A 26,109-nucleotide genomic window follows, 5' to 3' on the forward strand; every position below is an offset into this window, starting at 1 on the left:
GTTATGTTTTGTCTTGGTAACTACCTTAAAAAATAAATATGTATCAATATCTGTGCCTTATTTTTAAAAAAATCAAGCTGGTAAAAAATAATCAAACTGGTGAAAATATTGGGCAGAAAAATTTATCTGTGCAGTCTTGTAATTATTCTATACATCACAGAGAGATAAAAATAAAATCTTACTCTCTGAAATTACTTTAAGGTTAGTGCGTTTTCTATACCAAGAAGAGAAAACGATGTCAATGTAAAGGTTTCCCATTTAGGGAACACTGCATCTATATGATTGCAGGATTGTAGTTCATTCATTTTTCACAATTCTGAGGCATCCTGCCAATTATTTAGACAAGAAAACTGGGTTTCAGAAAGAGAATTGGGCATTAGTGGCCAACAGCAGTTTGACATTCAACGAGGGGTCTGTGCGACTCTGAGCCCGTGGTCTCCATCACACCGGGTTACGATTGCTAACAGAGGTACAGACCACCTGCACGGGTCCACCGGGAGGAGGGGCCTGCAGTTGTGGTCAGCGGGGAGCACTTCTGCGAGGGCGTGGGCCTGGGTCTGGAAGTCGGCGGTACTGAAGACAGGCCACATTGTGCCCTAGTAATCACTGGCCCCACATTTCAGCGCTTAACGCCCACTGCGGGGCCCAGGGACTCTGCAGGGTCAGCCGGGGCTGAGACCGGCTGATCGATTTTACGGCACCTTCACTCCTACGGGGACTCGGTCACTGCAGCCAGGGAAGACAGGGCTGGGTGGTCACTCACTGGGTCTTCCACCCAGAAGAGACATACACCATTTGCGTCTACACCATTTCATTGACCAAAACAAGTCACGTGGCCATAGCTGACATCACACGTGCAAGGTGACATTCTGTGTGCTTAGGAGAGGGAAATCGAAACCAGTCCACAGAGCTAACGTCTAAGGGAGATGGTTGGGATTTCAACCGGGGGGTCTGAATGGGGCATTCCCAGTGGAGGGAGGGAGATGAACAAGGCTGGCAGGCAGTGGGCAGAGGCATGCTCGTCAGATGGGAGGGGGACGATCTGCTTGGAACTCACACGTGGAACAGTAGGAAACTGAGCTGAAAAGTGAACTGGGCTGAGTGCTAGGGTTTTTTCAGGGTGAACAGAGACATGATCAGAGGAGTGTGCTGGGAAGATGGGGACAGTTTGAACTGAGGAGAGGATGCAGCAAAGAACCCAACAGGAGGGTATATAGTCATAGAAAGAACTGCTAGGATGGGAGCCCAGTAGGATATGGAAAATGAAAGAGGAGGAAGAGTCAGGGACAACACTAAGATCAGAGTGACACGCGCCTAAGCCAGGCCTTCAGAGCAGCCATGTGACGGGGGGGAGGGGGGAAGGGAACGGCAGCAAGACACCGTGAACCCTGCAGATGGAAAACGGCTGGAAAGGCGGCTTAGTAACTTAGGAGAGAAGAGAGGAGCACCTATTTCCCCTACACCTAGAAGTTTAAAATGTTACAGTACGTAACGTACCAAATCCAGTGTTGCAGTGAGAACAATTGTAGCAAAAAACCCCAACAAGAATACAGGCAGATGATGTCAATTCCTTAATTCTATGGCTTGAAACCCGCCCAAGGCTTACGGCGCCATTCTGAGCAAATAGAAGTTCTAATGCAGTGTCTTTGAATAATTAAAATATGCATAAAAAGTTAATATTTGATGATTTTTCTTTTTTCCACATACATAAGCATGAATACTTCTGTACTGTTTTACTCCCATCCAAGTCCATTAAAAAAAAAAAAAGCTTTTCTGGACTTTCCTTTTTCTCATGTACCTTTTTATCCCCTGCAGTGCCAATATTCAAATCTAAACTGAAGACATTTCTACACCCACGGACACTTGGAGAATACATTCACGTGCTTACTTTAACTTAAACCTTGTTGAAGCCTCCGTTAGGTGGGCTGTTCAGGTCATTGCCATCAAGAAGGCTATTTTTTGCTTGAGAAACTGAGCCTCCGAGAGCTACAAGGACCCCCCTCACTGTCCTACGATTCGTGGAAGGGATGGATCTCACACTGCAGAATCTGACTCCTTCCCCAAAGCTGCTTTCTCATTCTAACGCCTCTGATCACAGGCATAAAATTGACTTCCATGCTAGTTCAGTGATATAATGGAACCAGCCTCACCCAGGAGAAAGGAGAGGTGTGACCGCAGATGTGTGACATTGGAAAAGTCATAGTCTCAAGGTCAGAAAGGACCTAAACAGTCATCTGAGCCAGCGATTATCAGCCCTGACTCTCAGAATCACTTAGGGAGACTTCAGATATACAGACTCCTGGACTCGCTCCGCATTCTGGTTCTGTGTCTGGGATTTTGGGCTGAGGAAACACATAGGTTTAAAAAGTCCTCTGAAATGAGAACAGAGTCAGTAGTTATTGAGTCTTATTGTTTGTTTTCAAGGTATAATAACAGGAGGGGAATATATATTTTAATAGTCCTAGTCTTCTGAAGATACATCTGAAACACTAATGAAACAACACAATGTCTGTTTTTTGTTTTAATTAAACACTAATGAAACAACACAATGTCTTCCCTCATCAGGGATGAGGGAAGAGGGCAGCGGGTCCATGAAGCAGGCTTGTGGTAACTGCTGGAGCTGGGTGATGCGTGGGGACGGAGGAGGGGTTTCTCATTATGCCTGCATGTATCACTGAGATGCTTCTATAATAAGGAAGTTGCAAAAAAAACTCCCCAGGAAATTCTGATCCGACCACACAGCCCTAATGCAGAGGTTGCCTGTGTTTCGTACCGTGTGCGCTCACCTACATCTTTGTGGTATTGCTGAAGATCACTCACCCACGCACGCCAAAGTGTGGAAATGGTTCGACTGAAATAGGGCATTTAGAATATAGAGAAGTGAGCAAGTGGCTAGAAGTAAGTGTTCTCAGATACGGTTTGCTCCCCCAAAACCAGGGACTGTTTTCTGGGTCCACTCTTTGACACTCCACTTTCCCCTCCGTTTTCAGTCCATTCCCAGGTAACTTGTAACATTTCCACTTTGACCTTTTACCCTATAGTTTCCCTACTTTGTGTCCAGGTGTGTATTTAGTCTCATTCATCCTGATCCACGTTTGAAAGCGCTTTTAATCTGAAGACTCTTGTTTCTCACATTCTGGAAATTTCCCAGCTTTTATTGCTTTAATTATGCTTCTCTGCCATTCCCTCTGTTCCCCTGGAATTCTGATGAGATGAGACTGACCTCTCCCAGACTATTCTTGTCTCTTACAGACTCTTATTTTTTTTATTATTATTTTTTTTGCGGTACGCGGGCCTCTCACTGTTGTGGCCTCTCCCGTTGCGGAGCACAGGCTCCAGGCGTGCAGGCTCAGCGGCCATGGCTCACGGGCCCAGCCGCTCTGCGGCATGTGGGATCTTCCCGGACCGGGGCACGAACCCGTGTCCCCTGCATCGGCAGGCGGACTCTCAACCACTGCGCCACCAGGGAAGCCCCAGACTCTTATTTTTTAAAAATCTTTCTTTCCATTCTACCTTCCAGAGGTGTTTCTCAGCACTTTTCTTCCTTCTATTGTGCTTTTTATGTCAACCCCTAAATGGATCATTTCTAGGATTTCTAATTGGTTCTTTTTTTTTAATTTTTATTTTTTGCAGTATGCGGGCCTGTCCTGTTGCGGAGCACAGGCTCTGGACGCGCAGGCCCAGCGGCCATGGCTCACGGGCCCAGCCGCTCCGCGGCACGTGGGATCTTCCCGGACCGAGGCACGAACCTGTGTCCCCTGCATCGGCAGGCAGACTCTCAACCACTGCGCCACCAGGGAAGCCCTCTAATTCGTTCTTTAAAAATACATTCTTGTTTTATTTCTGTGAGTTCCTTATTTCACAATTTCTGATCCCTTTTTATGGATTTATTCCATCATATATTCCCTTAAGGTCCCTAAACATTTAAAGCTTTTTCTAGACTGTTCTATTATTTTGTCTGGAGTGAGTTCATCTTTAGATTGCTGCTTTTGATGGTCCCTTAGCATTCGGTTTACACGTGGGTATTGGCATATTGGGCTTGTCAGCTCATCCTAGGTGGGGGACTCTCTCCCATGGTCTCTCTTGCTGTGCCCCTTTGCTCACCCCTGCCTCTGGCTAACGAAGGCCTTGACCTGGTCCACTGGGGGCCCTGCTCCTGGAGCGAGTCGTGTTATCTCGACCGGAGGCATCCCAGATGTAGCCACTGCAGGGCTCAGCTCAGCTCCAGGCCAGAGGCTGTATGAAGGTTTTCTCTCCTCCCGTGAGCACTCTGGTGCCCACGACCCGACAGGAGCCCAGCTTCTGGCAGCACCAACCGGGTTTGGGCCCCTGGGTTTGTCAGGACGGCTCCTCCGGCCCCTCTCACCACTGTGCACTTGTGTCTGGACACCAGTCCTCAGAGCTGGTCACGTTGTTTCAAGAGCCCTCTGAACTTACATTTTCTCCTTCTTTTTCGTCTTTCACTCGTGTGTATTTAGAGCAGGTATATGTGTGGCACGGGAGCCTCAGAGCACAGACCTACAAACCATCATGACAGGAGCCTTACCCAAGCTTTTCGCTTCTCATGGAATTATTGCAAACGTCAGCGGCACTTTCAAAAGTGCGTAAGTTGCACTGCAATTCCAAAAGCAAACACCTGAAATGTGGTATTTCGGATTTCCAGAGATGCTGGTGGATGAAGAAGAGATTTGGCTTGGGGGAAGTCTGGGGATGTCCCACTCCTGGGTTTCCCACGGACAAGACACTTGTCAACACTTTCTTCTCTGGTTTCTCTTAGTTTTACTGCTGGTAAAGCATTTAATGGTATGTTTTTATTTGTTTAAGTACAATTTAATGGGAGTTTGCATTTAAAAATGCTTCCAGGAAAACATTACGTATATGCTATACCTCAGCATATATTATATATCACACAATTATATAAAATTTATATTCTTATATTTATATAAATAATATATTACAAGTATTGTATATATATGTGTATATATATATATATATATATATATATATATATAAATACCCGTTTTCTAGCAAGAAAGGGCATGAGACACAGAGAACAGTTGATATATTTGTACCATTTGTCTTCTTAGGTCTATTAAGTTCCTGACCTTTTTCCTGATCCTATTTTCTGGAGTCTGTGAAAATTGGGCCGGGAGTCAGTTTTATTACATTTAGCTCATCTTAGAACCTGGTTTCCCTAATGATGCCTACATTGTTTGGCTTTTGTCCTGTCAGCGGCAGCCAGTCGATAGAGTCCTATAAAGGCTGCTCAGGAACTCGAGGCCTCAATTTCAGGAATGAGGGAAACACTTTCCTCGTCTAGCCCCAGTTTTGGGGACTATTGTCACGAGAAAAGAGAAAGGCTGATGGAAAACTCCCAAGGCCTCCACGCTGAGGAAACTGCCCTTGTGAAGACCCCTCACTTGAGCAGCGGTCCACCGGGAGCTGCCAGCAGCCGTGGACGCTGTGCGCTAGTGGCCCCTCAGCACGCCATGCTCACCCAGTTGGGGTGATGTGCCTGACACCACTGCACGTGAAGCTCTGTGGGACACTCAGCAGTGGGAGCAGAGACAGAGTCTGGGTCCCGACACCTGGGGCTGTGGACACAAACAAGGTGCGCGAAGCAGCTTTCCAACACATTGCAAGGGGCGTGAGCCATGTTCACGGGCTGTGATTCTCCCGCTAACACACACACACACACACTGAACACAGGGACACTCGCAACACATATGGACACACATATACAGACAGACACACATGGGCTATTTTCTTTGTATTCAGTGTAAATATCTTATTTAACTGTTTTAGATTTGGTTTTTTTTTTCAGCATTATCTTAGGTTATAAAATGCTAGAGAACACATTTAACCACAGAAGTCTTTCTGCATTAGTAATATCTAATTTTTTAAACAAGATAAATTTCCTATTTTAAGGGCTTTTTAATCTCTTCTTTCTCTGAAATCTTGTTTCCTGAGAATTCTATTAGGTAATCTAAAATTTAACTAATTATCAGGAACATTGGAATATAATGAAGAAGAGTTTAAAGATACATTTCTCCATTTATCCAATAAAGTAGCACATACCCTACTTATTTCTTGAGACTTTATCCTCTGGAATTTCTCTCTCTCTCTTTTTTAAACTAAATTAGCCACACTGACCTCTTTAGTCATGGGTTAGGCAAAGGAAGAGTTTGGTTATTTAACTTTCTAGATTAGCTAACTAAATTAACTTTCACTTGCTTAAGCTACTGTGGAAGGTAGTCTACCCTAGAAATTCTTCAGTTTGAACCTTTATTATATCCCTTTACTTTTTGTTTAAAGACCATCCTCTGAATTGATATAGCTAATAAAAAGCTTATGAGATGCTTTGTCAATTACAGGATGAAATATTTTAAAATTTGGTTAATTTACTGAAATATGAAATTTATTGGCAGCTAGAAAATGACCTATAGGTCATTAAATATAGCTAATATAGTGAAATACTGTTAATATATTTGTACCATTTTTTTCTTCTGAGATGGATTAAGTTCCTGATCTTTTCCCTGGCATTTTCTATTTTCCAGAGCCTGTGAAAACTGCAGCAGGAATAAGTTTATTCCATTTGGTTGGTCTCAGAAGCTGGGTTTCATAATGTTTCCAAAAATATTTTTAAATGTTCAAAGCTTAACCAGAATTAAAAATTTTTCATTATTTATTTGTTCTTATATATTTATCCCCATTACAAGATACTGCAAGGTGTTAAGTAGGTTTAAGTTTTAGAGATATTTAGAACTATTTGTAGATCAGTGCTGACTTAAACAGGAGCTCTTAATAGTGTAGCTAAAAATAAAATAATACTTAGAAAAAGAAAACCAAAAGGTAAATATATACACTGCAAAATAAAATTTTTAAAATGGGTACTCAGATTAAAAAATCTGATTTAAACCTCACCCAATGAAGCTCTGTTTACCTTCGGTCTGGTCTCTCACCCCACACCTTAGTTCCTCTGTCTACATGGCAGGTTTAATAAAAAAATCCCACGTGACTTAATTTTTATACAGTATCTCTTGAATAGCACTTAAATATGATTTCTGAAACGTATCAGAACTCAGCAGTGCCATGAGAATAGAAGATGGATAGCACGTGTACTTACAAAATTAACATATGGCTCAGTATACTTCTTACAATTAGTAGAAGAATTTGTGAGCTTGAAGGTTTTCATGGCCTAAATGTACCAGTTCTAAGAGTCTTCATGAGTTAGTAATCATATGTACTCTATGGGTCTCACCTTGCTTTTAAACCTTTGTCAAGAAACTAATGTTGGTTGGGACCTACTATGAACTGTATACTCATCCGCCACTCACACAATGCCAATGGGGATTTTTAATGAGTCAGAAAAACAGTAATAACTAACATTGATTTAGAGCCTTCTACATGTCCTGCATCAAACTGTAGGCATTTCATGTATGCTACACACGTTTATTACAAAAACAACACTGCAGGGAGCCCATACTTATTTTCTAGCAATACTAAATTTTCTACATGTACTTACTTCAGACACCAGCAAACTAATTGCTGGCTTTGCAAACTAATTCTTTGCTCTAAGAGCCAAGTCATTCTTGCTAATAGCATAGTCAGGAATAAAGTTCTTACTGTTATAATTCAGCTGACACTATAGCTGATGACCCGCACAGCATGTGTGGAACTTAGCTGGACAGTTCTGAGCTGTATGGACACTGTGGTGTTCACCACAACAAACAAACAAACAAAATCCCAAAACAAAAAACAACTTGAGTCTATAAAGAAGCACAGGAACTGAAAAGCATAAAGGAACAGAATGTCAGAACACAGATGTGTCGTTTATATACATATGCTTTTCCGCAAGTCACCACATTTTAATTTTGAGAAAGGAGGCTGGAGATCTATTGAAGAATTCATTCCCCCATGGCACTGGTTCAACCCCGCAGGCTTCTCTGCTGAAAAGCCTCCTTATGAAGCTGAACTGTACTAGTGCCGCAGAAAAGAGAGCTGAAGACAGAACCCAGCAGGGATGGTAGAATTCTCGTCTTTCCCAGAAGAGAAGAAATCCAACTGGTGGAGGGAAAAATCATCTCACACTGGAAAAGACAATGACAAGAATAAAGAGGCTTTGTCAAATGTAGCTCACTGTTTTCATCACTTAGCTGTGGTATTTCAGAGATGAAGGTTTTTGTTGCAACACATCACAGATAACACAGGAGACTGACTTCACCTGGCCCAGCACTGCACGGGGGAAATAAATGTCTGCTGGCAGGTGTTCTGCTGCCAAATTTGTTTTTTTTTTTTTTTGGCGGGGGGCGACGGGGGGGGAGGAGAATTAAAGAGAAAACACCTAATGAAATAAATATTCCTAAAATGGACGAAACTTGCTGCTGAAATGAATGTTAGGTCTGCAGAGGCACCGGGACACTCGGAGGCTCTAGCGCTGTGGAAAGGCAGCATCTCCCCGCGCCCGGGGGCACCTCGAGGGACCCCGTCACCTAAGGCTGCAACCTGGTCCTGCAAGAAGACGTGTTTTCTGATCCACACGCAGCCAGGAGGCCGCTCCGACCGGACACCGTGGGACCAACACCGACGTGGGGGCCCAGCCCCGGGGCGGGGGGACCCGCAGCGCCACGACAGACGCGCCCCCCCTCGGAAGGAAGGCCCAGCAGACGGGAGTCACCCCAGAGCCCACACGGGCATGGGGCGCTGCGGGGCCCCGTGCGATCAGCGCCCAGAGGGGCTCTGCGAGTCCCAGTCCTGCGGCCTCCACGGCCCAGCGCGCCCAGCCGAACCTGGCCCGCTCGTCTGACCCGGCAGCGCCCGTCCGAACTCCGCCCACTAGCTGGATCCGATACCACCCGTCCCCACACGGTACCATACGAACCCAGCCCGCCCGTCTGAACCCACCGTCCGAACCTGGCCCCCTAGTCGGACCAGTACCGCCCATCCGAACCCCGCCCACCGGTCGGACCTGGTACCGCCCGTCTGAACCCGGTACCGTCCGAACCCGGCCGCCCGCCCGTCTGACCCGGTACCGTCCGCTCGAACCCGATACGGTCCGAACCTGGCTCACCAGTCGGACCCGGTACCGACCGTCGGAACCCAGCCCCGCCCGGCGGGCGGCGCGGCGCGCAGGCGGGCGCAGCATCACCTAGCGGAGGCCGGAGGTGCGGGCGCGGGCGCGCGGGCGCGGGGGCGCGCACGGCGGGCGGGGCGGTGGCGCGTGGGGGCGGGCGCTCGGGGCACACACCGGCCGGCGGGCTGACGCGGGGCGGGCAGGCGGCTGCGGCGGGGAGCGGGGCCGGTGGAGGCGGTTGAGGAGCCCGCGGAGCCCAAGAGCTCGAGAGCTGAGGCGGCCGGACGCGGCCGCGGAGCCGGGAGCGCGGAACCGGGCGCGCGGAGCCGGGAGCGCGGGGCGCCGGCCGGCGGGGCCGAGCCCCGAGCCGGGCCCGCAGACCTAGGCGCGTGGCCCCCCGCCCGACCCCGACCCGGCCCCGACCCCGCGGCGGCCCGGGCGGGCGGGCGAGCGCGGCCGGAGGATGTCGGCGGGCGGCCGCGACGAGGAGCGGCGGAAGCTGGCCGACATCATCCAGCACTGGAACGCCAACCGGCTGGACCTGTTCGAGATCAGCCAGCCCACCGAGGTACGCAGCCGGCCGGGGTCCCCCCCTCCCCGGCGACGCCCTTCCGCCCCCCGGGACCCCCTCCCGCGCCGGCCGCGCCCCCGCACCCGGGGTGGCCGCGCCGGGCGCGGGCGGAGCGCGGTCACCTGTGCCCCGGCGGGGGGCGGGGGAGGCGGGCGTGGCGGGGACGTCTTTCGCGGGTCTCCCCGCCCGCAGCCGGGGTCGCGGCGCTCGGCCCGGGCCCGCGGACCTTTGTCACCGGGACGCGCGAGCATGTGACCGCGGCCGCCGCGGTGGGTTTGGAACTTGGGGGTTGGCGGCCGGGAGCGTAAAGTAAATATCGGGATAGTTGTTCCAATTGTGCGGCTCTGCTGATAACGCGGCCCGGAATTGAACTCCCGTGGAAAGAAGGTTTCCTCCCATTCGCTGCCTGCGCTCAGGTGGACGGGAGGGCGCCCCTCCCCGCGCCGGCCGTGCGCGCGTCCGCGGTGACCCAGGCTGGAGAGGGGGAGGGGGAGGGGAGGGAGGGGGGGGAGGAGACCTGGGCTGGGGGAGGGGGCCCGGACCGGGCGGGGGGAAGATCGAGGGAGGGGGTGGGGCAGAGGACCTGGGCTGGGGGTGGGGGTGGGGGACGATCGAGGGAGGGGGAGGGGGGCTGGGCTGGGGGAGGGTGCCCGGACCGGGGGGGGGGGAGATCGAGGGAGGGGGAGGGACTGGGGGAGGGGCTGGGCGGGGGCGGGGGTGGTGGCTGGTCCTGGGCGTGCTCCTGGAAAAGGAGGAAATCTCTCTTGCTCTCGGCCTGGGACAATGGTAGTTGTTTATAGCAAAGCTGCTGAAAGAGTTCCCAACAGTTAAAAAAACAACAAAAAAAATAGGTTTGGTCCCCATCCGCCGGTCTGGGGGAGGTGGGGGATGGGAGTGGAGGTGAGGGTCAGGGAGGGACCCTGAAAACCGATTCATCCCAGCTAGCGCTCAGGCTGTAGTTGCACAGACTTTAGCCACACGAAATACACCTTACAGAGGATTTACGTCCTCTTAGGAAATTATTTTAATAGCATCTGTTTCTGATTTGTTGTAGTAGGTAGTTCAAAGTTAGTATTATTTACTAAAATGCCAGCTTTTGGGCAGCAATACTGTTTGGCAAATTTGAACATTCTCATGAAATTTAATCCCTATCATTAAACTCCAGTTTATATTTCTGAGTAAACTTGACCTTCACCTTTTCAGCGTCTTGATTTTGCCTGTGGTGGGAAAGATCCATTTCTTCTGTCTTCCTGGGCAGAGCCATTCATCTTACTCCTTAGTTGAACACTAATATAAATTATTAGGTTCAGGTTGCCAATTTGAACACCGACGCTGGGTTACTCCTGATTCACAGCTCGTCTTCTCTAATGATTTTATGGGTTAGGTGCTAGTAAGCGAATTGATAATATGTAGTTAAGTGTTCATAGGCTTATTAGCACATCTTTTGAAAGGTGACTGCAGTAATTTGGCCTTCAGGATTATGTTGTCTTTCAGAATAATGAGTTCATTTTTCTTATCTCTGGCTTTAAAAATTCGGATGTAAAATATTATTTTGGTAGATAGTTGTTTTTTTCTGTTTGGATGGACCTATTTATATATATATATTTTTCAGAGATTTCCCAAGTCTGGTTGTGAAAAGGAATATTTTTTCAGTTTAGTAATAGGTAATTCAGTTTACTCTTTGGGATTTTAAATTGCATTGGCATTTTAAAAAATCCTGAATCAAAAACAGATTAGTTAATTGATTTTATTAATTCTATTTTTAAGCACTCGATTGAAACTTTTTCTCTATTTTTTTAGGTATACGAGTAGTTATTAAAGTAAAACTGGCCTCTCATTTGGAGAGCTACTCTTTTCCTAGTTATTCTGTGGGTGAAAAGTTGCTGTGCACACGTGTTGAAGCAAAGCAAAAGTTAAAGGACATTTCTGGGGAATGATTATATATTTCATTTAGTAGTTTTTCCTCCCCACGTATATCTGAACATTCCAGTTTTTAGAAATGATTCTCCAGGATTATGTTAGAAAGCTCTTCATAATGAAATAAGTTGGTTTTTTAAAACACCTGTATGTTATTTTCTTAGCTCTTATATTATCTAATACCTAGTTCACACTTTACTTTTTGTTTTCTGGAGAACCTTTGCATACTATTAAGTTTATTGTGGTCTTGGAAGTTTAAGCTTTGCATTTAGCATGTATTTTTCATTATGATGTAGGTAAAAACTAAAGTTAATAATTCTCTAAATCACTATTTCAAGGCCAACAGTTTCGATTCGCTTTATCTAAACTTTGTCGTCTGCAGTTTTTTACTATCTGAGAAATAATGAATTGTTACTCTATTTGTCCATCACAAGTCATTGTTCTTAGTTTTCTACAAGAATGTAACCATTATATTGGCCTTTATTATGGTCAGTAAATGTTGAGCAAATTTACTGCAGAATTTGATTTGTAGGAATATGATTTAAGCCTTATATGTATATATTTGGATAATCTTTTCTTATGTACATATATGAGAGTTTAGTTGTGGTTTGTTTTCTTTTGATTGCTTTTTTGGGGGTTACAGTGATCAATATCTGTTATCAAATTATATAACTATAGATCACCTGTGATTGGTTTCAGGCAGCCTTGGATAACCACTGTCTGTGTTTAGGAAGATGATAAACTTGGCTTTTTGTGTTACATTCACTTTTAAAGAACATTAGAATATGTTTTAAAATCAACTTGGTTAAGTTTGCTTCATATTCACCTTTGTGTGTTAAAGGGCTTCCAAAGAAAAAGCAAGTTATATTTTATCATTGTGTATTTTTCAACCCCTTCCTCTCTCTGGATCCCAGGTCCTTTTGGAATTTAAAATGAGACTTGATGATCTAAACTTAAAGTTGATGTTTTCTCACCAGGAGATTGATATTAAGCTGAATTAATATCTTGATTACTATGGGAAACTATAACTCATAATAAATGCTTCTGAGAGCTTTTTAGTCCTGTCTGTCCTTTTCTTATTTTTGATGTTAAGTCTTTATTTCCTTTAGGGATTTCTGATTATTTATTATGGCAGAGTTCTTGTTCCTAATCTCATTACCTCCTCAGATGAGGGCTTCTCTAGTTACCCAAAGGTCTCCGTGTTGTTTTTTGGTGTTCTGTTGTTTAACTTATCCCAGTTTTGTTATTATAGCCGTTGGTTTGTCTGAATCCCTCTCTGATTGCATGAAGGCAGGAGCTTAGAGTTTTATTGTTTTAAACAGTTTTATGGCTGTCACATGGTAGGTGCTCAGCAAATATTTTGTGGAAAGAATACTGAATATGGCTTCCTTCGTGTGTACCTTTATTCTTGACAAAATAAGATACATGCTTTTTTAAAACTTAGTGAAATTGTCTTTTAGGATCTTAAAGATTTATCTTTTCAAGTCTTACTCTTTTGCATAAAGTTTACACCTAAATGCAAAAACCATGCTAGGTAGTTGACCACTTCATGAGACATTTCTTAAAGTCATTTGTTTTATTACTTATTGAATTCATTGCCTTTATTTTGCATTGATGGGAAAAAAGTAACCTAGAATTTGTGTGGATACCCATATATTCTTTATTAAAGGTAAATATGTTCTATTTTAATATTCTGATTAATCTTGAGAAGTAATGTGGTGATTCACATTACCCAGAGGTGTGTGTAAAAAATAACTTGAAGTTTGTCAGCGGAGGTGGAGTAGGCAGTCTTCAGATGAAGTAGTAGTAATTGCATAATTTAGAGCTAAATCTCTATTTCAGACTAATGCTTAGGTTGTAACTATGCTTTATCATACAACTTAACTATATTCGAAACTAGTTTGAAAACAACAGTTGTATTATTAAACGTTGGTACTTTAGAAGGTCTGTATTTCTGGTGAGTAATGTATAATGAGATAGGCAGTTGCCAGTGATGTGTTTTTAGTATTTATAGGTATCTCTGCTCCTTTTAAAAAAATCTTTAGGGCTTCCCTCGTGGCGCGGTGGTTGAGAGTTCACCTGCCGATGCAGGGGATGCAGGGGACACGGGTTCGTGCCCCGGTCCGGGAAGATCCCACATGCCGCGGAGCCGTGAGTCATGACCGCTGAGCATGCGCGTCCAGAGCCTGTGCTCCGCAACGGGAGAGGCCACGACAGGGAGAGGCCCGCGTACCGCAAAAAAAAAAAACTTTACTTTTTTTTCCTGTAATAATTGGTTGCAGTTTATGTTTGTGGGTGTGTGCTTGTGGGTATGAGATCCAGGCTCTGTGTCACGTTGTTTCCTTACCTTGTAACTGAAGCGGCATCTTGACTAGCTTCACTTTGCTGTGCTCCTGACAATGAAAAATGATTTTACTTTATGCAATTTATAGACTTAATGGAACGTAAGTGTTGTAAGTGTAGGCTTTTCTAGAACTATCAATTTTTGATTGTGGTTAATAGTAGAATAGCAAAAGTGGTTCTTTCATATTCATGAAAAAGTTTGATTTGCAGAAGATCAGGATATGGTACCAAGTTGGTGGGGTGTTGAAGAGAACAAGGTTTAGGGTTATGTCATTAAGGATTTAATTGAGCAGTTGTAGTGTATAAAGCATTATTATTAGTGGTTGGTCATTATTCTGGTGGCGTAGATTAATTTGTTTATAAACAGTTTTACCAGACTTGAACTTGGGTGTAATATCAGAAAATGCTAATAAATAATATAGCAGTTACTTTGATATTAGCTTGCTTTCCTTTATTATACATAAAATGTATATATGAATAATATTTATGGAAATTAAACTGACCTCTTAATTGAACATTATTTTCAGGTTAGGTAGAGCCTGTTGATTTTGGTTCAGAAGTTTGCTGTTGCTATTAGCTTCCTGGCTGACTGTATTTCGGATACGCTCGTTCACCTAGACGATGCCTAGGACGGTGACCTATACTTACGTTTGTAAGTTAGATACTAAGCAGTGAGCCAGATCCCACAGACCCCACTTACCAGGTCTGGGCGTGTCCCAGGCGTTGGCTGACACTGACAGGCTGGCAGGCCCTGGGAATCCATTGGTGGCTCCCAGTCAGGGCCCCACAGGTATGAGGTGACGGTAGGTGTGGGCGTGCTGTCAAGGTGGACCATCTTTATGCAGGAGCTGTGCACGAGCTGGAGCTTTTCCTTATATTTGGGGTCATGGATGGGGTCTAAATAAAGCAGGCTGAGGGCCGGTGGGCGGGGGTATTGGCCTGTCTGTCTCAAGTCATCTGGTTGAGATTTTGTTCTACAACAATAAAAATATAAAAGCTCACTTATCATTTTGGCATAGGTGATTGACCAGAACCATAATACATGTAATTCAGAAAGTGAACGTGCTTTATAAAGTTAAAGTAAGTTCATAGAGAAGTATCAGGAGTTCACGTGGAAGCCGGGAAAGTATTTTCCCAGTATCAGTGGACCCCAAACAATAAGGATGATCTGGATTTTACGATTGTGTGTCATGAATGAAATTATTTACAGGAACCGAGATTGAATAGTTTACGATGACTGGAAAATAGCCAAAATTTCTGTGTTTTCACTCAAAAGAAGTTTAATGTTAAGGAAGAAGTCAGTTGTGTCACTTACAGAAAATAAGGTGTGAACTTCTGTCGCTGTTGTTTGCGTCGTCGTGTTTTTAGGTTGGCTACACACAGCATGCTTTGCTTTCTCAGGGCGGTCACTGCGTCATAGTTGGGTTGACCTGTGGGGCACTGCTGTGACGACTGATCACACCAGGATGACAGGCGTGAGGGAGGTTCACTCTTCGGCGTGAACAAGATGAACTTGCTTAAATTGTTTGTTTTTTCCATTCCCTGACTTTACTAGTGCTGTTCGTGCCCATTTGATCTCGGCACGCTGGACAGGATCATTCACTTCTTTGTGTTTTTAAAGAAAGCCATTTTCCATTTCGGTTGGACGGAGTAAACTGGAAGAGGACATGTCACTGTTGAATCTGGTTCTGCTACTGTCGGGCAGTACAAACAGTGGGACAGGTGCTTCCAAAGGAGAAGTCTCGCCCAGCTTCCTAAAACTCCCCCTGAGAGTTTCACTGTTATTCAGAGTAGAAGAGAGTTTGACCCCCAAAAATAGGACCCAAGAAAAAAATGCTCATTCGTTACTATTGTTTGGGTATTTTATTGGTTAAGAGCAGTCTAGCTGGTGTGTTTTATTCTGAATCATAGCTTACAGTTCTCTGTTGCTTGATTTCACACATGTTCTGTTAAAGGAAAATCAGACTTTGGTTTTGGCAAATTTAAACCATTTGTTCCTTTAAAGAATGTACCCTCTCTCTCTTTTTTTTTTTTTTTTTTTTGCGGTACGCGCAGGCTCAGCGGCCATGGCTCACGGGCCCAGCCGCTCTGTGGCATGTGGGATCCTCCCGGACCGGGGCACGAACCCGTGTCCCCTGCATTGGCAGGCAGACTCTCAACCGCTGCGCCACCAGGGAAGCCCCAACACTGTACCTTCTCTTTACCCTTGTTTGCTAATAGTGGTACTTTCCATGGTGACTTACTTATTATACTTTCTATTTCCTGATTTTTGCAGGAGAACTAACAGAATTTCTATCTTATAATTTCTTTTTGTGCTGCTGTTACCAGCTTTTGGTACTGAGGCTGGAGGTTGCCAGTTTCCTCCCCTCTTGCTTTGAATCTGGTCTAGTTCCATATGTTGAGTAGAGAAAATGAAACGTGAGCAGCAATACAGTCACCGTTGGACACGGTCAGATGTTTAAAAACCAGTGTATTCTTAACATGCGTGACTCTTCCTGTATTCATACTTGGTATAAAATGTGTACCTTGGGAAGGTGTCTTTCAAATACATTATTTTTAGGTAGGTATTGATATTATCTGAATAAATTTCTGAGTGCTCCAGACTTGTAGAGAAATGCTTGTGAAATCTACCGTGGTTTGACGTAAGTTTACAATATACCATGATTTTACATGAGCTCCTTAATGGGTTCTTAGTTTACGTTACATTAGATTTTTCACTTTAATGAATTTTTGTGTTGGCAAGTACTTGGGGGGATTATTGGGGTGATTATTTTTAAGAGACATTGGTAATAAAAGTAAGAATCAGTTATATGAAGATTTCTGGTTTGAACCTAAGTATTTTCACTTCTGGTACACAATTCTCCTTTGGAAGATTGTGTTAAGTATTTTTCATATTCTGTTACATTAAGATCCATTTGTCTGTTTTGCACTCGGAATGGGTCTTGTACGCATGCGTGGTTTTGTGCCGCCGTGCATTGACCGTTTGGAAAATACTGGTTCACTGAGCTGTGTGGGTTTTCCACATGTTGGTAAATTTCTTTAAACAATATAAAACGATCCCATTGTTAATATCATCACTGACTAGAAAACTCTTAAGTACTGGGAAGCTCTCAAGCTCAGTGGTGGAGACACATTTTCAAAACGCCTGGTGTTCTGTCAAAGCTCAGATTCTATTGCCGGCAGCCCTGCCACAGCAGCACTTGAAGGAAGGGGCTCTCGCTTCCTTTGTTCCTAAGGAAAGGCCCCACATCCACACCCGAATAACTGTAGTTTGTCAGCAGCTCTTCCAGGTGGGAGTGGTGTTCCGTGAAACAAGCGGCTCGCTCAGCGCACAACGTTTGCGCGGTCGCACACGCGCTTTTTCTTGAGAGCCATCGGACTCTGATAAATGGAACTTCTCTATGTGCACTTCGTATTTTGGCAAATAGAATATTGAACAGATATACTCAAGAGCCCAAGTGAAACTGGCCTTTTTATAGGTGTGAATGAATAGCAGTGAGAAATACGTGGGCCATTAGTCCAGTTTGCTGCTGCTGCCTCGACTTGTGGTAACGTGCTGTCAGATTTACCTGTCATTACTTTGTGCCGTCAGTTTAAATGCCAACGTGGTGAGAGAGGCTGATACTGCCTGAGTATTCGTAGGAAAAGAGTTTTGACCTGACAGTTGACCTGAGAGGGTCTGAGGGGGGACCCCAGGGATTCCTGGATTACAGTTTGTGAGCTGCTACCTAGAATACTTAGTGATTGGTTTTAAGAGTTTTGGTTTGGGCTGATTTTTAAAATATATTCTCAGGTGGATATTAAAGTCTGTATTCATGGTATTTTCCAACTAGGGCTATAAGATTAACATGGAACATTTGAAGTGTGAACATAAGACTCATTATGATAGAAAGGTATATTTTAACATATATTAATTTATTTGACATATATATTTGCTTAATTTTTGTTTATAAATACCTATTTTAATTCTTAGTTATCAGTAATAAGATGCAAGCATTTTTACATTTTTGCTGTTGAAGGGTACTGACCATAACCCAGCTAAAGCAGTGACTGTGAAGTTTTATTACTCTGATTCACTCAGGCTGTGACCTGGGCCACTCCCTCCTGGGCCGGAACAGTGGCAGGTAGCGTGGTTGGTGGGTGTGTCGTTGACGTGGGCTCATGTCTTCAGGTGCTTGTCTGCCCTTTCCAGTCTCTCCTTCCCAAACATCAGCTCTGCATTATGCCAACCACTGACTGTGTAAGGATTTTTTTTGTTGTTGTTTTTAAATTTTATTTTATCTATTTATATTTGGCTGCGTCGGGTCTTCGTCGCTGCGCGCGGGCTTTCTCTGGTTGTGGCGAGCGGGGGCTACTCTTCGTTGCCGTGCAGGCTTCTCATTGCAGTGGCTTCATTTGTTGCACAGCACGGGCTCTAGGTGCGCGGGCTCAGTAGTTGTGGCTCACGGGCTTAGTTGCTCCACGGCACGTGGGATCTTCCCGCACCAGGGCTCGAACCCATGTCCCCTGCATTGGCAGGTGGATTCTTAACCACTGCGCCACCAGGGAATCCCATAAAGATGTTTTTTTCCTACTGTTTTTAACCAGCAAACAGTTTGTATTTTCCCTTAGCTTTAATATATCTCCCGAGAGAGAGACAGACAACACAGGTAGTATTTATATTTTAAAACTCGCCATGCACGATATGGAATTGTAATGCTTATAAATAATAGGTGAACATATTACTTTTTAAAATGCATATGGTAAAAACAAAATATTAGAATACTGAATTTGTGTTAAAGATTAGCAACACTTAAGATTAATGTAGCTACTCAGTGGCAGCTTTTTTTGCAGCAGATATGTTGTGTTCTTCATTCATGGCTAGGTGTAAGTTCATTTTGAAACTTTGGTGACCATTTCCTTTCTACTGATAGTATTACTAAATTATTTTGATGGTGCACTGTTTTTAACCACTTCGTGAGACATGTTTATTAATAGACATCTTGTTTTAATTTACCAGAGTAATAAAATACAGATAAGAAATCTGAATTGCTGAATAAGTGAATTTGCGAATGATTCCTTTGTAGATCAGCTGAGCTCTGCTTCTTCAGAGGAGGAGCCTGCCCAGAGCGCCAGGGACAGTGTTTTCACCACATTTCATATTTAGGACCTCGAATATTTTGAAATGCGTTTTTAATTCTAGTTTGGCAAAGGTGACCTTGTTGAGTTCATAGTACAGTTAAGGTGTTTTTGTGCCAAACTTGTTGATTTCGGGTTTTAAAAATAATTTTTTATTACCTTCATGAAATTGTTATTTTGGGAATATCAGGGACAGTAAAATTAAGACCAGTGAATCTGGAAAAGCACTAAAAAGCCTTTATGATGTTCTTTTATGGTTTACTTTTGAAGCGTATTCTTGAAAATGTTCTTAGGCATCAAGGAGTTAATGCATTTGCGTTTTTCCATTATGGAGATTATGTGCTTATTTTAGAATATTTGGAAGCACTTGAAGTATACGTGTATATTTCGTTGCATTTGGTTATTAATTATTTGCATTTTAACCAGTACTGAATCATGTTATGTTATTCATCATGTTATTTAGATTATCTGATCAGCCAGGTCTGTCAGGAATCCAGTTTTTAAAAGCTTCGTGGGTTATTCTGATAACAGTTATAATACTTAACATTTCGTGACTGTATAGTGTCTGTACGCATGACGTTAGTGTAAATGCTTTGCATGTATTCTCTCTTAGTTTTTACAGCAATCCTGCGAGGTGGGTACTTTTGCTAGAGTCTGTTTTGGTTGAAGAAACCAAGGCACAGGGAGGTCAAATAACTTGCTCTAGGGCATAGAACTGGTAAAGCTGGGAGCAGTGATCGGAACCCGGGTAGTCTGGCTCTAGAGCCTTCCTGTAACCACGATGACAACTTGGCGAGTTAAGATCACTGCAATTTAGAAACGGAACAATTTAGAGCTTAATTTTAAGGAAGAACCACAGGCATGACACAGTGAGACCGTATGTGCATGCGTATGCGTATCTTATATATACATGAGTGTATGGATTTTCATCTTGACTTTTTAAAGCCCTATTATATCGTTTATCTTGGAGACAGGTGATTCTGTGTTTTGTAGTCAACGTGGTGCAGCCGTATTTTATTTTCTAACTGTACGCAGACTGTTGGATACCTTGTATCCTGCACAGTGACCAAGAATTTGGTAGCTTCGCTGATAGCCTTCCTGTGCCCCAGGGAAGGAGAGGTAGGCCCTGCCTCCCTGGGTTCGGGGCGCTCTTCTGGCAGCAGGGCGGTGATTGGAGTCCAGCTGTCTGCCCACCCCGGTGTACTTCCTCCCCTTTCCTCTTGATGGCCTCCTTCACTGCCTTTCTTCCAGACTTTACTCTGGATCTGGCTGTGGCCCTGGCCCTTTCCTGGTCTGTGCCTCAAATGAAAGGACAAGCAAAACTGCCAGGGCTCAGTTAATTTAACTTCATGAAGTGTTGTTTACATATTACCTAGCAATTTCCCCCCAGGTGACATTGGAGTTTCAACAGAGTCTTCCAGAGCTAATTCCTTGTTGGTTACTGACGATTCTAACTAAGGGCTACTGAGTAAATATTTGCCTTTCCCAAACTGGAAGGGAGAATTACAGGCAAAAACGGCTGTTTTGGCGAACAGTATAGTGGACCTTCGAGATCATACTCACTTCTCTGTCATGAGCCTACGTTTTCTCTTCTTGAAAGAAATAGTAAAGCGTGGAGGAAGTTTCTCGGTGGGAAGTTAAGTGTACTTTTCTTTCATGAGCCAAGGGCTGAGTATTTGATTATGGGAACCACGCGTTAGCATACCCAGTTTGTGATGACAGCAGACTAAGTGTACTCGCTGAACTAGCGTTACAGGGTGATTAGATGCATGTAACTTCACGTTGTCACCCATCATATTTTCCTTACTTGTATCAGTTTGATGTTGCATTTGCCTTTAGATGCTGTGGTTCATATTCTAGCGCAAAATATAATTTAACTTCAAAGTTATCATTAATTTTTTTACTGAGTGGCGCCTAAACTATTAAATATTACTTGTTTGTGGTTTGCGCGGCTTCTGAACACGTTTCCAGTGCTTCAGGAATGTTTCCATTTCATTGGTGCAATGACGCTTGTAGACAGTTTATCTTTAGTGTAGTTACAAACGCATGGGATTGGCGTCAACAGCTCGATTCTTGAGAAACATTACAGACTTTATGTTAAGTACAGTGATAATTCTTGTTTGCTTCTATGAACGTGTGAGCAAAGATTTTGGAAATGGTTATGCACTTACTTCAGGGCCTGAGTGCTGTGAGAAATTGCTTCTGTGGCAATTTGTTTTTGTTTCTTTTTCTAGTGGCTTAGCCCTGTTAAAACCATGGCATTTAAACGCTTCTTTTGGGTTTGTCATAGGCTAGTGCAGTGTTCATTCATTCAGACTAATATTTATTGAGTGCCTCCATGTTTTAGGCTTTGTTTATAGGGCCTGGGCCTACACGAGAGAAAGCTGAACTGCTCTATCTGAGGGAGGGAAGGGAAACAAGACTCGGAATAATGGCCCCATTGTGCCCTAAGAAGAAAGCTTAAGCTGTGGCGCGCAGTGCCGACAGCGCCTGGGCCTGAGGTAGAGCCCTGGCCCTCCCACGCGGTTCCCGTGACCCTCTCTGCCGCCGCATATCCATGGGCGCTCACTCAGTGGTCACCTACTGCGTGCCAGTCGCTGCGTAAGTGCTGAGCCTGCAAAGCTTAGTGGACCCCGATCCTTTTCCCACGTAGCTCCCGTCCTAGTGTGGCAGGTAGACTGAAGGGCACGGCAGTAGCGTGGTGAGTGCTCCGCTGGGATGCTGAGGGGCGGGGGCCTCCTCAGAGACTGTTGACATGGGTCTTGAGATGATGGGGAATTTTCCCTGTGGATCGGGGGAGGGTGTTCCTGGCAAAGAGCGTTGCTAGTGCAGCAAATATGTGTTCATCTGATACCTGTGGGGCGGCGGTGATCAAGGGAGACATCTGCGTGCTGGTTTGGAGGAGTCAGGGGAGCACGTGGGGGCCGGGGGAGCACGTGGGTGGGCACAGTAAACAGGTGTGGAGGCCGGGGGAGCACGTGGGTGGGCACAGTAAATAGCTGTGGAGGCCCGGGGAGCACGTGGGTGGGCACAGTAAACAGGTGTGGAGGCCGGGGGAGCACGTGGGCGGGCAGAGTAAACAGGTGTGGAGGCCAGGGGAGCACCTGGGGGCCGGGGAGCACGTGGGGACCAGGGGAGCAGGTGGGCACTGCACCTCCCCTAGAGGGCAGGTCAGCAAAGCTGCACTGAGTTCATTTTAAGAAATGTTTACTCTGAGTCCTGAGGAATTTGTAGAAAAGGTGGAAAACTTATTTAAAAGTATTCAATCTGGTTGAGTCTCTTTTTGCGCCCGTGAACATGCAGGTGCGTTGGTGACCTGCAGGCTGGCTTGTTCCTCGGTACTTTCTGCTCCTCCCTGAAAGAGGATCGTAGGGCTTTGCCTTCTTGGCACAGGCTTGACCACGTGGCTTGCTTTGGCCAGTGACACGCCACTCTGAGCAGCAGCTTTAGGTCCCAGATGCACGCTTCTGTTACTGCTCTTCCCTCCTCCATGAATTAGTGTGTCCCAGGCTGGGGCTGATGAAGAAGCCTGGTGGAACAGAGTGATCGCGAGAGAGAAATGGAACTTTGGAGTTGTGGCCCCTGAGCTCTTGAGTTCATTTGTTTTTGCAGCATGGCCTAGTGTGTGTCCGTGTGTGTCTGGATGTATGAGTGTGCCCGCTGGCCTCCAAGGTGCCAGCTGCTGGCTATGGAGCTGCAGGTGTTAACAGGGCTGGTTTCTTGCGGGCCTTGTAAGCCAAGGTGAGAACGCTGCAGATGAAAGAAGGCGATGAAGTTTGCAGTTGAGCGCACCTGGCCTCGCTGGCGTCAGAGTCTACGGGGCAAGGGGAGAGCGGGCCTGGAGGCAGGAGGCTGACAGGGTTTACGGCAGGTGTGTCTGTGGGATCAAGGCCGCAGTTCACGTGGAAGGAGAGGATGAAACCTGAGGAGGTACAGTTGGGACTTGGAGAGTGGCAAGGAGATTGTTGAAGAGAAAAAGTTGTCCAGGATCATCTCAGGTTTGTACTTAGCTACTAGGTAGGTGGTGGTACCCTTAGGCGGAGTTAAAAAAAAAATACAAGTGGTAGATTAGGTTTGGGTGGGGAAGTAAAAGGTTGTCTTTGAGATGTATTGAATGTGAGGTGCTTATGAATGTCCGGGTAGAAGTTTCCTACATAGACAGCTAAGAGGAAGGGGACGGGGGAGAAGGGTGTGGCTGGAAGGTAGCCAAGGCTGGGTGAGCCTCAGGAGAGAAAGGACCTAGGTCGGAAAGCTTGACAACCAAACTCTCTGAGGTCGAGCGTACGGAAAGCCGGAGGCCATCCAAGTCCAGTACAGGAGAAGAGCATGTTGCTGTCCAGCCGGGGGAAGGTTTGGAGCGAAGGTGTCTCGTGCTGAGCTTTCTGTTCTGTGATCTGCAGCTACCTTGTAACTCATCTCATCCCTGCCTTCTTGCTTCCAATCCTCCTGGCCTGCTAAACTGCTTTTCTCGAGGTAGCCTTGGTTTCCTAATTGCCAGAACCAGTTGCCCATTGCAGGCCCACAGAAAACTTTATTTGCCCCCCCTTTTTCTTTGCAGTGGTATTTGTGCATTTTCACCTTCCCTGATTTCCCCTGGGTGACTCCATTTGGCTCTTCTTTCTTGGCGTTGTAAGTATTTTAACGTTGGACTCTATCCTCTACTTAATTTTTTTTTAACATGTAGAAACGTCTCTTTTTAATAAATTTTATTTATTTATTTATTTATTTTACTTACTTATTTTTGGCTGCGTTGGGTCTCCATAGCTGCGTGCGGGCTTTCTCTAGTTGCGGTGAGCGGGGGCTGCTCTTCGTTGCGGTGGGCCGGCTTCTCATTGCGGTGGCTTCTCTTGTAGCGGAGCACGGGCTCTAGGCGTGCGGGCTCAGTAGTTGTGGCGCACGGGCTTAGCTGCTCCGCGGCATGTGGGATCTTCCTGGATCAGGGCTTGAACCCGTGTCCCCTGCATTGGCAGGCGGAGTCTCAACCACTGCACCACCAGGGAAGCCCTCCTTATTTCTGTAATTCAGAAAAGACCTGTAATTAAGTATGGGACCATTATCCTGAGGTCTAGCGGGCAGGTTGGTGTGGAGCGGAGCTGACACAGCACATTTACTTAAGACATTGACCGTAGACGGCGCGCTTGCGTGGATACGGGCACATGTTGCTGGTGTTGCTGGGTCATGGGAGCCGCGGGGCGGTGGTTCGTGGGAGGGCTGGTGTCCTGGTGGCCGCTTCCCCTGTGCCGCCTTCTCTCCTCCTCTCCTGCGCCGCGCGTGTCTCGGAGTTGCTGTGGGGTCTCTGCAAGAAGACGGGGGCCTGACGTGTGCTTTTTCGCTAGGAATTAGGGAATTTCCGAAACACGCGTAGCTCGTTGCAGAGACTAACGACTTGACAGCACATCGTAAGAAAGGATAGATTCTTTCCAGAAAAACGCCGCTGCTTTTTACCTAGAGCTGTGATCTCTAGTTAGAACCTTCTGTGGTTACATTTTGTTGACGGTTCAGTGTCTGACTGGCCCCAGGAGCAGAACCTCCTTGCGATAGTGGCTGTTGAAGAATTAAAATTAAGTAAGACTTTTAGGTGAGTAGTAACTGACTTATTTTTACTCAAAAGGAAGCTATAGACACCTTTATAACACCTATATAAAATTCTCTTAATTTTTGATAGCTATGTAATTAATATTCCGCGTACTAGTCATACTATTCATGCTCTGCAATACAGTGTTTCGGTAATGCTCCTGTGAACATTTTGCTAACATCTCTTTCTGTAGTCGTATTTCTATAAAATAGATTTCCAGAAGCAGAATTTACATCACAGAACATTTTGATAGACTTTGCCAAATTCTTACCTTAAAAGGCTGTTGCAGTTCATACCCCCACGGTTGTGGGTATGACCCTTTACCTAACGCTGTATATTGAGAACCAGTTTTTCAGTCTGACAGTTAAAAGGTCATCGGTTTCAAACTTCACATTTCCTTGTTCATTGTTCAGGTGGAGTGTCTTTCACGAAGTCACTGGCCATTATACTTTTTAGGTGAAGTATCCCTTTTTCTGTGGCGATGTTTGTTTTAATCTTTTCAATTTGTACAAATGCATATTGATGTTTTACCCTGTATTAAAAACATTTTTTTTACTTAGTCATTTTGGTCTTCTAATTTTATATCCGTAAGTGAATGTATTTTACTGCTCATTTCTTTCTTTGTTTTTATGTACTTGAAAAGTAGCTAAAAGATCAAGGGAGCACCTGTTTTTAAAATTGTAGCTGTCTTAGCTTGAGTTACAGCTGAGAGCTTCTATCTCTTTCCTTTTACATTTAGTAATTACCATATTTTGTAAGCGCGTGGACAGCCTTTTTTTCTTAGATCAGGCTCAACTCTATTAAACTCTCCACCACCAGACTTTATAGTATCAGAAGGAGGCTTACACATAGATAGGTTTGTTTCTAAGGTCTTTAAATGTTGAACTAGTTTGGAGTTTTGCTTTGTGTCCCTAGTTTACAATATAACTATAAAATGCTAAATTAATTTTACTTTAACGATTTTATTTATTTCTGCATTGAGAAGATTCTCAGAATGAACTTTAGGGGTATGTTTTTCCTTTTTAGCAGCAAATGAACTTAAAACCTTTTCCAAAAACCAAAATATGAACTTTAGAAGTTCAAAGCTAAGTCACGAGCTTTGCAGAAATTAGCTTTATTGTTAGTTGTAAATAGTTAAGGTTATCTGACTACTTAAAACTTCTCATTGATTTGATTTGTTTTAGTGATATGGTATGTATTTTTTCAGTTTATGTTATTTCTATAAATATCACAGTAAAGAAATTAATATGTTAAAAAATGATGATTAGCATTAAAAAAAAACAGGTGGTTTTGTTTCCTGGTGTTATCTTTTAGAATCTTCTATGTGATTTGGGGGAGAGGTAGCGTATTGGATGCCTAGTAAATGGCATTTTCAGGGGAATCACTCATTGTAAAAGTCATCATTAGAACTGCGTGTGTGTGTGTGTGTGTGTGTGTGTGTGTGTGTGTGTGTGTACCAAATGTTGTTTAACTCTGCCGAGCGATTCTGCCTTGTTAAGACAGTCAGTAATT

The 26,109-nt window shown here is 44.8% G+C and overlaps 1 protein-coding gene and 1 long non-coding RNA gene across 13 annotated transcripts in view; one reads left to right on the forward strand and one right to left on the reverse strand.

Moving 5' to 3' along the window:
* Window positions 1–7,813: 7,813 nt before the first annotated feature.
* Window positions 7,814–9,238, reverse strand: LOC117307531 (uncharacterized). Its single transcript, XR_004521307.2, has 2 exons — window positions 9,071–9,238; window positions 7,814–8,090 (listed from the first exon to the last, which is right to left on the reverse strand). It is a non-coding gene; the product is annotated as an uncharacterized lncRNA (long non-coding RNA).
* A 20-nt stretch (window positions 9,239–9,258) lies between these two features.
* AFDN (afadin, adherens junction formation factor) overlaps window positions 9,259–26,109 on the forward strand; it is a 138,853-nt gene continuing 122,002 nt past the window's right edge. For 7 of the 12 annotated variants that reach the window (XM_033836589.2, XM_033836594.2, XM_073789842.1 and 4 more), the window contains exon 1: window positions 9,260–9,641. In XM_033836589.2, the coding sequence (XP_033692480.1) occupies window positions 9,537–9,641 (105 nt within the window). In that variant the 5' untranslated portion in view covers window positions 9,260–9,536. Of the gene's footprint in view, window positions 9,642–26,109 lie in introns of all 12 variants that reach the window. The other 5 variants (XM_033836593.2, XM_033836597.2, XM_033836595.2 and 2 more) reach the window with 1 other exon arrangement.

The sequence above is a fragment of the Tursiops truncatus genome, chromosome 12, assembly GCF_011762595.2.
Source record: "Tursiops truncatus isolate mTurTru1 chromosome 12, mTurTru1.mat.Y, whole genome shotgun sequence".
Taxonomy (NCBI): Eukaryota; Metazoa; Chordata; class Mammalia; order Artiodactyla; family Delphinidae; genus Tursiops; species Tursiops truncatus.